The sequence below is a fragment of the Coenobita brevimanus genome, chromosome 8 (genome assembly GCF_032717465.1).
Source record: "Coenobita brevimanus isolate Jiangsu-jjx chromosome 8, ASM3271746v2, whole genome shotgun sequence".
Classification (NCBI taxonomy): Eukaryota; Metazoa; Arthropoda; class Malacostraca; order Decapoda; family Coenobitidae; genus Coenobita; species Coenobita brevimanus.
Window position 1 is genome coordinate 46478619 of NC_136961.1, and position 13784 is coordinate 46492402.

General features: G+C 42.4%; 1 protein-coding gene across 2 annotated transcripts in view; it reads left to right on the forward strand.

Annotated features, from left to right (window-relative positions):
• Window positions 1-1103: 1103 nt before the first annotated feature.
• Window positions 1104-13784, forward strand: part of Mulk (acylglycerol kinase-like protein Mulk) — a 30849-nt gene continuing 18168 nt past the window's right edge. For both annotated transcript variants that reach the window (XM_080279236.1, XM_080279239.1), the window contains exons 1-3: window positions 1104-1261; window positions 6445-6564; window positions 12477-12645. In XM_080279236.1, the coding sequence (XP_080135362.1) occupies window positions 1152-1261; window positions 6445-6564; window positions 12477-12645 (399 nt within the window). In that variant the 5' untranslated portion in view covers window positions 1104-1151. The remainder of the gene's footprint in view (window positions 1262-6444; window positions 6565-12476; window positions 12646-13784) is intronic.

Genomic DNA, 13784 nt, shown 5'->3' on the forward strand with positions numbered 1-13784 from the left:
TTCAGGCCAGTTTGAGGGTGTATGGGGGTATTTTGAACTGAAGGGAGGCCGGAAAGGCGATCGGATGAACTGAAGCGCATGTCGAAAAACTGGCCGTCAGTTTTCGCGAACTGAAGGCCAGTTTGCGCGTGTATAGGGCGGCTGCAGTCCGGGCGTCAGTTCCACACCAACCACGACCTCCCAGTTGCAAGGTATAGCAGTGTAACTGTTAACCTCTCATGTGCAGATACCGACTTCCTCATGCAGGTATCTTGTTTAGTGATGAAAGGCTCAACGACAGACAGCAACTTGTAGTAGGTTTCCTGGTCCATCCGCAGGTAATTAAACCAGTCACCACTCTCAAAACGTAGTTCTGATAACAGTTTTGTGTGGGAAAAATTTCCCCTACGTAGCAGCCATTGTTTACACCATTTGCTTCGGCGCTTTTTTTTTCATGCATGTCAGCACCCCAGCTAGGCTGAGAAGCACGGTCTCCAGATATTGGGGAGGAAGAGATGTTGCCATGGTGCTGGCCGGGTGTCAACTGAGATTAGACGGAAGGCAGAACTGAATAGTGTGTGGGCACACGCGGCGGCCTGCAGGCCTATCAGTTTAGTCGGCCTGTCAGTTAAAACTGTGCGTGTATGGGGGGCTTAGCTGGTATTGGATAACCCTGACTTGTGCAGTTAGTGTCAGCAAAATCCCCCTCCCTCCTTAAAAAAAAAAAAAAAATGTTTTGAGGCCTATACAAATTTACTAAAATAGCGTCTCCGGTACAGAACGATTATTATTCCTTTTTATTTCATGCTACTCAGGTGGGGGTTGGGACAGATGTTGGGTGTGGGACTTTGGGGGGTTGGTTGGGGGGAGGGGAGGCCTCTCGGAGGCCCCGAAGACGATCGCTTTTGCTCTTGTACAGTACAATAAGCGACGTCAACAATAGTCGCACCGTCTCTTGGGTACTTGTGTACCGGGAGTAGTTTTAGAAGTTATGATCTTTGACTTATTCATAGTACATTGGCACAATTTTGTAAAATACAGGATTGTGAAACTCGTTGCATGCCTGCAAAGTAACTTAGAGGACATCAAAGTTCACCTAGAAGACTAGAAGATAACGTATGTGTATTGTATATTAGCTCACACGAAAGAAGTGAAGGCGTAAAATTTAAAAAATGTCCCGCTTAACCAGATTCATAGGCGTTTTGAAGAGAAATCCCAAGAAATCTATATTTTTCACTGCAGTTTTAGCATATGGATCCAATTTCATCAAACAAAAATATGAGTATGTACCCAACGGTAATGTTAGCATGAGTTATATTACTTATTACTTTTTCCTTCCTGTTTATAAGTGTGTACCCAATGGTAACATTAGCATAAGAGTTGATTATTACATTACTCACTACCTTCTCCTTCCAGTTTATTTTGGGTGCATAAGAGATGTAGTGGTATCAGAGGTAGACTGCGAGATAATGCTGATTTTATGTGTACAGTGTGCCGGGGTGAGCAGGTGGAGATTGTCAGACATGAAAGGATTGAACTTGCTGTGATTCTCTTGAGTGTGTGGAAGAGTTTTGTTATTTGGGAGACATGTTGTGTGCTGGAGGTGGGGCTGGAGCTAGCTCTGTGGCTAGGGTGAGAAGTGGTTGGAAGAAGTTCAGGGAGCTCTTGCCTCTCCTGACATTGAGAAGGCTCTCCCTACGTGCTAAGGGGTCTTTCTATGCAGCATGTGTTAGGAGTGTAATGCTGTATGGCAGTGAGACCTGGGCAGTGAAGGAGGTAGACATTCGCCGGCTCAGACATACAGAAATGACAATGATTAGGTGGATGTGCAGTGCGTCCCTGCGTCCAAGGCCTGGAGGGGCTGGGTTTACAATGGAAGAGTTGAGAGGTATGATGGGACTGGAGTGTATTGGTGTTGTGATGAGGAGAGGTAGATTGAGGTGGTTTGGACATGTGGAGAGGATGGGGGATGATAATTGGGTGAGGAAGGTGAGAAGTGTTAATATTGGGGGTGGGGTTATGAGGGGTAGACCGAGAAAGACATGGGACGAGGTCATTAAGTGTGACCTTAGGGTTAAGGGACTGAACAGGGAGGCTGCAATGGATCGTGCAGCGTGGAGAGCCGCCATTAGGTGACCAAGGCCGACACATGCAAGCATGTTGGAGCCTTTAAAAACGAAAATGAAAACGATACCCTTTTGATAGTGTAGTTGTGATTTGATATGGGAAGGAGATCTATCTATCTGTCTATCTATTGCCAGACGCCTTAATCCTGCAGGAGATGGCCACGAACAAATCGCCTCCATATCGCCCTGTCCCCTGCCATTTCACTGCCCTGCTCCCAACTCACACACCCCTCTCCCATATACCTCTCCACTTCACCCCTCCATCTCATCCTCAGCCTCCCCCTCCTTCTCGCCCCTTCCACCTCACTCACATACACTCTCCTTATCAGTCTCTCACCCTCCATCCTCTCCACATGGCCAAACCACCTCAGTGTGTTCCTCCTAACGCTTCCTATCACATCCACATCCACACCACAACGCTCTTTTATATCCTCATGTGTCAGCCTGTCTCTCCATGTGACTCCACAGGCTGCTCTTAAATAATTCATTTCCACTCCTCTCACTCTTGACTGGTGTCCTTCCAACAACATCCAAGCTTCACTTCCATACGTCAGAGTTGGTATCACAATGCTGTCATGCAGTAACTTTTTCATTTCCATGCTTCCTTCCCTGTTTCTTATCACTGCCTTCAAGGAACCAGCAACCTTTCTTCCTTGGTGTACCCTTTCAAGCACTTCACCCTCCAAACTTCCATCCTTACTCATCACACTACCCAAGTACTTAAACATACTCACATTTTCCATCTCCTCACCATCTAACCTCACTGTACATTCACTGGCTTCACCTCTCTCAAAGACCATCACTTTACTCTTCCCTACATTCACCTTTAGATTCCGTTTCTTACACAGTCTCCCAAACTCATCCACCAAGCCTTGCAGCTCCCCTTCATCTTCACTTAACAACACAGTATCATCTGCAAACAACAGTACAGGGAGTTTCCAAATACTGCCCTCTCTCACTAGGGCCACTCCAGCATCCACTGCCCTACCTTGTATCTCTTTTATTACCCCATCTATGTACAGATTGTATAGCCATGGAAACATGACACATCACTGTTTCAACCCAACCTTCAAAGAGAAAAATTCACTCAGTTCACCATCCACATGCACTGCAGCCTTAGCACCATCATACATTCCTTTCACAGCGTTCAACAACTTCCCATCTACTCCATATATTCTTAATACTTTCCACAATCCTTGTCTATCCACCCTGTCATATGCTTTCTCCAAATTCATGAAGGCCGCATACAACTTCTTTCCCTTCTCTAGAAACTTTTCCACTAAAGATCTAAGAATGAATATCTGATCTACACAACCTCTTTCCTTCCTAAAGCCTCCCTGTTCTTCTCCAACTAATTCCTCTGTTATTTCCCGAACTCTGTCAGTAAGTATCCTACCTTACACTTTTCCTATTACACTAAGAAGACAAATGCCCTTGTGATTACCACACACTTCTTTTTCCCTTTTTCCCTTGTACAAGGGAATAATTATACCTGACTTCCAATCCTCTGGAACTCTACCTTCCTCCCAGGCCAATCTGCACATTTTCCACATCCATTCTAGTACTATCTCTCCCCCATGCTTCAGCATTTCACCACACACTCCATCAATTCCTGGGGCTTTCCCCGATTTGACTTTCTTCATTGCATCCACAACTTCTCTCCTACTGATTTCTTCCTGTCTTCTCACCTCCCTCCTTCTCCCAGCCATTCCCCAACCACTTATACTCGCATTACTTCCATCCTCTATGTTCAACAATTCCTTAAAGTGTTCTCTCCATTTGCTCTCTTTTTCTCCCTTCTCCACTAGTAATCTACCATTTTTATCTTTCACTCCCCTGCTAACTTCACTGCCACCCTGTCTTACTCTCTTCACCTCTTTCCAGAACATTTTCTTACAGTCCCTCCACTTTACACTCAAATTCCTTCCAAATTCCTCATCTACTCTCTTCTTACTCTCTCTTACTAATCTTTTCACCTCTCTCTCCCTCTCTGCTTATAACTCTCTTTTTCGCCTCTCAACTTCTTCCACGCCCCTATTTCTCATCCATTCATTGTATGCTTTCTTCTTTTGTGCCACAGCCTGTCTCACCTCTTCATTCCACCATGTTGTTCCTTGCACTCCGTTCCGTCTTCTCTCTACCCCACCACACACCACATCACATGCTGCACATATTTCTTCTGTGAATATCTTGCACACACCTTCCACGTCCCCCATCTGCTCCAATTCATATTTACCCAGTCGTTCCTCCAGTTCTCTTATATTCTGCCTTTTTCTCTGTTTGACCCATAAATTTTTATACCGGGTATTTATTTATTTTTTAAAATGTATATACTAGTGGGTATTAGCAGTTCATAATAGCACAGAATCTGACACTGACATGAAAAAACTTTTTGGGTCATTTGAGACACTTTCATTTTCAAAAACAGAAATTTGTGTATAGAGAAGTTATACAGCACAAATCCCTCATCCACTATACAGAGAATGTGTGATCTAGAGCCAGACTCACTAGCCTCTTCCAGAAGTCATCTGTGAGTTTCTGTGAATGGCATGTAGCTCCATCACCACTATTATGCTGCAAGTATGAAGGCTTTGGAAGAGTGATAATTTTCAAGATGAAAGTTTAAAAATGTGCTTGTATATTTGTGTGTGTGTGTGTGTGTCTGTGTATTTTAAAGGAATGTCACTGATATAGCCAGACAGCTGAGTCACCCAGTTATATCTATGCCACTGTCTTCAAGTGCCTGCTTTAACACTACTACTGTATCTGCCTTACTGTAGGTATGTGGTTCACATGTCTTTTACAATTTTAGGTATGATTTTACCACATATGCGCAGTGATTCCAACTGTCTTTTTACAATCTCATGGTCTTCAGAAAACTAATTTTAGTACAGTGTACATCACAGATAGTTATATTTTCACATTAGACTGCAAAAGGTGTATAAGAAATGCAAAATATAACTATTTTTCAGAGCCATGCTTAAGGAAGCCACCAGTTTGCCTGCAGCAGTATGTTTACCTACTGGACGGTGTGTCGATTACTGACGGTCTTGCTGATGAAGCATGCTAGTGCATCAAACACCAAAGCTATAGGAAACCTAACGATCCAGCCTAACCTAACCAGTCCTAACCCAGGTTGTCCAAACTGGACAGTCTGTCTCCCGACCCCCCATGATTTTACCCACCTAGGATTGCCACTCCCCTTTGGGGCTAAGATGTGAATGAATGTGTTTGAATGGATGAGTAAATGGAAAGTGTGTCGTCCTGTCTCGGCTACCTCCCTTTCCTTGGGGGAAGCAGCCTAGGTATATAGATAGATAGATAGATAGGATTGCCATTAGCCTAAACTAGGAAACCCCCTAATACCTATCAGGACAAACACAGTGCAGCCTCGTTATATGATAAATCACTACAACAACAGTTAAAAGTTAAAGTATACCCTGTCTTGGTGCAATGTTATAAAAATTGCAATTTTGCTACAATGATATATTGAATAGCCGCCTCTGAGAATCTCATGCGGACACGGCAACACACACAGGCCAAAATGGCTGCCCAGTGTTTACCATGGCCGTGATCATTGCCTTTCATTCTATTTTGTGCATGAAAGGCCACTGAAACACCATTGTTATCGCCAAATAACAGTGCAAGTACATAACAAATAGTGCAGTGTGTGTGATAGTAAGTGAAGCGTTACCGTATCTTTTTGTGTGGAGTGGGTGTCCAGGCCTTTCAATTGTCCCCCATCCTGGGGGGGGGGGGACCCTTGGTGACAACCCATACTGGCATATGACAAACTTCAGGTGGGTGGCAGAGGTTTTTTAGGGCATTTTAATCTTTGCAGTTGAGGTTGCCCTCCCTAACCCCATTGAACCCATGTTAAATTAACCTTGTTATGTGATAATTCGTTATGCAATAGGTCTTCACTTGATGCAGCCCTGTTGCTAAACAAGGATGCACTGTATTTGGAAGACCTACATCTGTGTGGTGAAGTATTAATCGTATCAGTAACTCAATAGATATGATATTTACTGTACCTTCTCTTTCATTATTAGCACATCTAATACTGTAGGTCCTGTCACAGTACAGTACCAGTGTGTGTGTGTGTGTGTGTGTGTGTGTGTGCAAATTATCTTATAATAATGTAGTTACAGTACTGTATAGAACCTTTTAATATATACGATATTAAACTTTTAAGAATTTTCTTTCATTGAAGATAATATAAAAAGGGTATACTGAGTAACTGGTTTTTGTCCAGAGAGAAGTAGATGATGCATTTACTGTACTATGTGAGGAAGCCATTGCCTGTGGTAATGAACTGTGCAATGGATTTTTTTTCCAGAGAGAAACAAATGATGCGTTCACTGTGTGAGGAAGCCATGGCCTACGGTGAGGAACCAAAACACTTAGGTGAAGCCGACAGACATATCACAGTGCTCCTTAACCCAGCTGCTAAAGGAGGGTCAGTTATGTGGTACATTTTGGAAGGTTGGTTTGAAACAGGGATGTGTCATGTCTCCATGGTTGTTCAATCTGTATGTGGATGGAGTTATAAAAGTGATACAAGATAGGGCAGTGGATGTTGGAGTGGCCCTAATGAGAGAGAGCAGTGTTTGGAAACTCCCTGTACTGTTGTTTGCAGATGATACTGTGTTGTTAAGTGAAAATGAAGGAGAGCTGCAAGGCTTGGTGGATGAGTTTGGGAGACTGTGTAAGAAACGGGATCTTAAGGTGACTGTAGGGAAGAGTAAAGTGATGGTCTTTGAGAGAGGTGAAGTCAGTGAATGTACAGTGAGTTTGGATGATGAGGAGATGGAAAATGTGAGTATGTTTAAGTACTTGGGTAGTGTGATGAGTAAGGATGGAAGTTTGGAGGGTGAAGTGCTTGAAAGAGTACACCAAGGAAGAAAAGTCGCTGGTTCCTTGAAGGCAGTGATAAGAAACAGGGAAGTGAGCATGGAAGTGAAATAGTTATTACATGACAGTATTGTGATACCAACTCTGACGTATGGAGGTGAAGCCTGGACGTTGTTGGAGGGACACAAGTCAAGAGTGAGAGCAGTGGAAATGAGTTATTTGAGAGGAGCCTGTGGAGTCACATGGAGAGACAGACTGACAAATGAGGATGTGAAGGAGCATTGTGGTGTGGATGTGGATGTGATAGGAAGCATTAGGAGGAACACACTGAGGTGGTTTGGCCATGTGGAGTGGATGGAGGGTGAGAGACTGATGTGGAGAGTGTATGTGAGTGAGATGGAGGGATAGAGAGGGAGGGGAAGGCCAAGGATTTTTTTTTTTTTTTTTTTTTTTTTTTTTATGTATCCGACTCTGGACATAGGCTTCAGGGCCTATATCTCGGGGGCAGTAGCCTATCCCAAGGCCCAGTAGTCCTCCTACACCTCCGCATGTCACCACTTCGGCGCTAACACCCACCGTCCATACTGAATACCTGTACATGCTAGGGCTGTCTCATACAGGACTGGTGTATTGGTATTAGCGGGGGTATTTTTACGACATGTCGGCGGGTCATCTGGTAGATCAGGAAAGTCTGCTTTTTATGAAATTCAAATCCTTAAATTGTCCCCTGCCCCAGCCAGGATTCGAACCTGGGTCCATCAGGACTGCAAGTCACCTCTCTGCCAATTCAGCCACTGCTGAAGAGGTACCAGTATATGAGGGAAGGGTGTGTGAATTGGGAGCAGGGTAGTGAAATGGTGGGGGGCAGGGTGACATGGAGGCGATTTGTTTGTGGCCACCCTGTATAAGGGATTAAGGCGCCTGGCAATAGATAGATAGATAGACACGTTTATATACCTGTATGTACAAATCTGTGATATATTTATAGTAGCTATATCTGTCTTTCTATCTCTGCATATCTACAGTATATACAGTACTTTACCATCATCATCACAGTCATCCCTAATGCCTTGCTTCCTCCTTGGAACCCCCAGACAGGGGATGGTTTTGACAGAAGCACCTTGAGGTTACCTTATCCTTGCCCAGGTTTCAAACTGTCTCAAACACTCCCCTTCCTCTTCCTTCTCTTTCATCAGTATGTTGTTGCACTCTGTTCTTTCATACCACATAATTTCTGCCTCTACTAATATTGCCTTCAATCTCACTTTCACAATGAAACTTTGGCACAATATCAGTGTGCATTTTTTTATCATGTTCATACCATCTTATTGTTCAGTATTCCTCTGTATCCACTTGGCTCCTCCACCTCTCACTTCAGCATCTTTTTCATCCATTCCATAATGCCCATAAATTTCACTGTTACATACACTTTCATCCTACTCCTGCCTGCAGCTGCAATAAGAAAGGTAATTTCTACAGCTTGCAACTTAGACAACTTTCTGTCACTCATTTCCTACATTTGATTCCAATACTGTATGCTAACTCTCCTACCCTTCAAAATACAGATGAGCTTTCCAGTTTCTCTTCTCCCTTGAAGTGATCTCTCCTTAACTTTACCCTTCATTTTACCATACCTGTATCATACAGAATGCTTCCAGATCCTGAAGACTGTCAACCTCCCAGTATTTTACCTCCCATCTGGACCCTGCCATTCATTAGTTGCTTCTCTTAACTTTCTGCTGTTTGCTAGAATCTGTTGTCACACTCTTTCCTTTCACATACCATTATCTTCATATTCAATTTTTATACTTCTTATGCAGACTCTGTAAAGCTCTTTCACTATGATTTTCAAGTCACTCTCACTTTCTGCTATCAAAACATCAGCAGCATGCAACCTGGTTACCAGACTCCATTAATTGCCATTTAGCTTCAGTTTTGCTCCCTTATCTGATTTTCTTACTTTCATCTTTTTGACTACTTCATCCATAAATACCAGTACATAGGACAACTGAGATGACAGAAAACGTACCAGTTTTCCACCTATGTTAATGTTAGAAGGATCGCTGAGCTTCTTTCCCACACTGATGCATGCAGTAATACCATAAAAGGATTTTATTGCCTTCAGCAAACTCCCTTCTACACCATGTATGCTTGACATACTCCATAATCCTTCCCAGTCCAACCTATCATAAGCTTTCTCAAAGCCCATAAATCCAACATACAGCTAATTTTTTGCAGTGCACTTCTCCATTATAGATCTCATTATAAACATCTGGTCTGTGCACTATACATCCCCTACCCATTTAAGCCTGTTTCTCACATGTGTTATCATCTGTTATGTTACACTTCTGTAAAAGCACCCTATCTTATACCTTTTCTTGTTTACTCGATAAACAAATCCCCCTGTTATTCTTACGCTTTTCCTTACTTCCTTTTCCTTTATACAGTGAAACTATTATTGCCTTCCTCCAGTCTTCTGGTATACAGTACTGTCTGTTTATCTATCTATTTATGGCTATAAAAAGTACAGAAAATATGTAGTACAGTATAAGTGTGCAGCTGGTTTTTAGCCTGAATGGCAGGGCCAAAATGTTGAAAGCTTGAATGATGAGAGAATGCTTGCCTAGCCAATTTCACAGATTGCTCTGTTGATAAATCTACTTTTTGTGCTTTGTTTTTGTTTTGAGAATCCTACTCATCCCAGTCATTCACAGATAAATGGAGTATGTGGAATCCACAGTGATAATGAGGTGAAAGAACAAATTGGGGAGGTACAGTATATTAATGAAGGTATTGTGAGTTGGAGAGAGGGCATCCTGATGGCAGAGGGCAGAGCAGCATGGAGGTGAATTGGTTAGCTACCCCCTCTGGAATTAAGGCATCTGGCTACAGATTGATAGATAGGATTTACAGTGGGAAGAGATACCTGCAAGTACAAGAATTTAAAGAAAGGATGAAGTGCCTGAAAGGGTGCAGCAGGGTAGGAAATTTGCTGGTTCATTGAAAGCAGTGATAAGGAAAAAGGAAGTGTGCATGGAAGTAAAAATGTCAATACCTGACAGTATTTTGATCACCCTACTCTAACAGATAGAAATGAAGCATGGTCCTTGTTGGAAGGACACAAGTCAAGAGTGTGAGCACTGGAAATGAGTTATTTGAGGGAGCATGTGGAGTTGCATGGAGAGACAGACAGACAAATTAGGAAGTAAAGGAGAATGGTGTTGTTGATGTGGATGTGATCGAGTTAGAAGGATAACTGTGAGATAGTTTGGCTGTGTAGAGAGGATGCAGAATGAGAGACTGACTAGAAGAGTGTATGTGAGTGTAATGGAAAGGGAGAGAAGGGGGAGACTGGATGAGTTGGAGGAATGAGATGGAGAGATATATGAGAGAGGGAGGTATGAGTTGAAGGGAACGCAGCTAAATGGCAGAGGAGAGGGCAGCTTGGAGTTGATATGTTTGTGCCCACTCCTTTTGAGATTAAAGTATGTGGCAGACGATAGGTTAAAGATATAGATTTCCAAGTGATATGAGTCACACATTTTTACAATAATCCCTTGATTATCCGACATAATTGAGCCAACAGCATGTCCGAATACAGGGGAAATCCAGATACGGAGTAATATCCTCAACTGTACCAATACCGTACCTATACCCAACCCACTACCAATACCCAGCCTACCTGTATATGTACAGTACCTCTCATAATTTTGGCAGTGTTCTCAGGTATTTCAGTTGTATTTAGACATCAGAACACATAAGGGAATATCCAGTGTAATGCTGGACACTAAGAAAATGCATAAACAATAAAAATCCACAAATACGTCACCTACATGTAGCTACAGTGCCCTTCCTAATTGTGGCAGTCTTCTTTGGTCTTTCTACTATGTAGATATCAAAACACACATGGCAATATCCAGTATAATGTTAGACATTAAGAAAACAAAGCATAAACAACAAAAATCCACAAAAAAAAGAAAAAAAGTGAAGACGACGATTGCAAAAAGAACTTTAACCCCATCGGGAACTGTAAGTTTTCATGAAGTCTCTGGGATATCAAGAGAGTGGAGAACCCAGTTGTAGCTGCTTCCTCAGCACAAAGAAAAACATTTCCATGGCCAAATTTGCCCCCAGAAATTGATTACATTGTAATAAATTGTGTACTGTCATCTTTGCTGGTGTTTATACTATATGCTAATAAAAACACAAAAAGTACAGAAATGCAGTGAGAATAAACTTGTTCAAGAGTAAAAATTGCATGAAATAATTTCCCAACATCCTAGTGCAAAATTTTGCCTGCACCTTGTAAGAGCTAAGCATATGTCTAGATGCAGAATTACATGAGCTTTCTCGTGGTTTTTTCGGAATTTTGATACGACCAATAGTTTTCAATTAAATTGCCAGACACTAAAACACTCACTGGTGGCAATCCAGGGATGGTGGGAGAGGCAGTGTGCTAAACAGGGGTAGGGGAGGGCGGGAGGATGGGGAGGGAGACACACCTGGCATCTCTGAACATGGAGGGAGATGGAGGAGGGACAGGGAGGTGAGAAGCGAGGGCAGCTGGGGGACTTTGACTGTTCAGTAAGGAGCCGGGCAGCCTTTTTGCTTATCTCGTGGGTTATGGGCCTGTATTACTAGAGCCCTGGCGGAACTTTCCGAGCAATCTGGGCAGCCATGGGACTTTGACCATTCAGTAGGGAGCCGGACAGGCATTTTGCTCAGCTTGTGGGTTCGGTCTGTTACCCGCGCGTGGGCGGAGAAACTGGTCGGCCACCCAACCAATTTTTTTAATTTGTAGGCCACCCAGCTGCTGATGTAGGAACTTTTATGTTCAGATACAGACAAAGAAATCAAGATGTGGGAATAATAGAGCCATGGCCTAATGTCTGGATACGGAATGTCTGGATAATCAAGGGATTACTGTACACTCATTATCCAAGGATTTAGAACTTTGGGTTCATCTCACCAGTTCTGTTCATTCATAGATTATTTTATCTTGTCATTTTACAGTTGCTCCGTTATTGTAACCATATACATACTGCACTGTTCAGTAAGACTTTTCTTAAACATTGCCTTTTGTATGCATGGAGCCTTATTTGCACTGACTTCACAGTAAATTACAAAAAGACTTCATGCTATAGTTCCATTGCTACCTATAAAGTTCATTGATTACTTTCTCCCAGTTTACAGTTGCAGCTGTATGAAATAAGTTGTGATACTGTATTTTGTTACACATTGCTGACATGTGGCAAGGACTTACTGAACTGTTTTTGTGTAGTTACCTTATGAACTAAGTATGGTAACTCGGCACACATACTTTGACCTGACAAAGATCCCAGACCCCTTTCAGCTCAGTTGATGGCCAAGTGAAGTCACACTGGAGATTCTTAACTAATGCCCATCAAAATTCATGCAACCCTGACTTAGTATTCAAGTAGTGGGTGTGTCCCAGTTCAGTCAGATGAGAACAAATCAACAAACACAGGCCAGCTATAATCAGTCTTAATTCCTCAGAAAGGGGAAAGCAGAGTTTGATCACTACTGCGCACCTCTGCTACATCTGGCTGGGATGAAAGTAGCCATTGTACGAACAGAACATGAGGGCCAGGCACGAGACCTAATGGAAATCATGGACAACACGACTGCTGTTGTTGTGGCTGGTGGTGATGGCACACTGGCAGAGGTGAGCCTGACATGAGATTATTTTTGCCATTGTTATAGCTCTTAGGTATGGAAAGAAACATAAGCATGCTAGGCAAAGTTTATTATACATGTAATGTATTTGAGTTCTGCAGTGTTTTTACAGCCATGAGAAAGAAACACTTTCATCTTGTTAGGCAAAGTTAGTATATTTGAATTTACAGTGTTTTTATAGCCATAAGATATTGAGAGAAAAAATCGTAGAATGTTATGCATAGTGCCGTCAGTAGTTCTTGAATTTATTATGTTTTTTTCTGCCTTTAAAAGGTGAAAGCCTAATTTTGCATTTCATTTATATTGTCATTTATTGGCAACTTTGTTTTATCTCTCTCTCTTTTGTACATACAATGCTATAAATAATTGACTGTAGTACAGTATCTTAATTCTTTGTTTGAAATTGGGGACCTAATATTTCATTCTGACTAGTGGTGAACAGTATACCACTTTTAAGTCAAGAAGGTTGTGCCTAAAGTCCAGTGCATTTTTGCTACTTTATTCTTGACTAGAAGATTACAGATGTACCCTGCGTGAGGCCTGCTATGGGACTGCCTGGCTTACTGGTGGACTTGCCTACCTTCCAGCTTCTTAGACCTTACTCAGAAATCTCCAGGATGGCGCCGCTGACAACATAGATTTGGTCACGTACACCATCAGTGATTGTACCTACACACAGGGCTGCATTTATAGACTATTATATATATATATATATATATATATATATATATATATATATATATATATAAAATGCTTAATTTGGTAGAGGGGTATGTGAACACAGGGATCTACAAACTGGCTGAGAGCTACCACTAAAGGGAACAAAGGGCTCAGTAGGTAGTTCAATGAAGGCATCTTAAGCCTATATTGTGTATGAAAAGAAATATCCTTTCCACAGTCAGGAACGTTGTTTACTTATGGTAACCCCCTCACTCTGGATATTTTTTATTTTTATTTTTAGAGTGTGTGGTGTGGTGCGGTGAGGATCTGTCCCTTCTCCCCTTTGGGGCTAAGATGCGAATGACTGTGTTTGAATGGATAAGTAAATGGGGAGTGTGTCGTCCTGTCTCTGCTACCTCCCTTTCCATGGGGGAAGCAGCCTAGGTATATAGATAGAGATAGATAGAG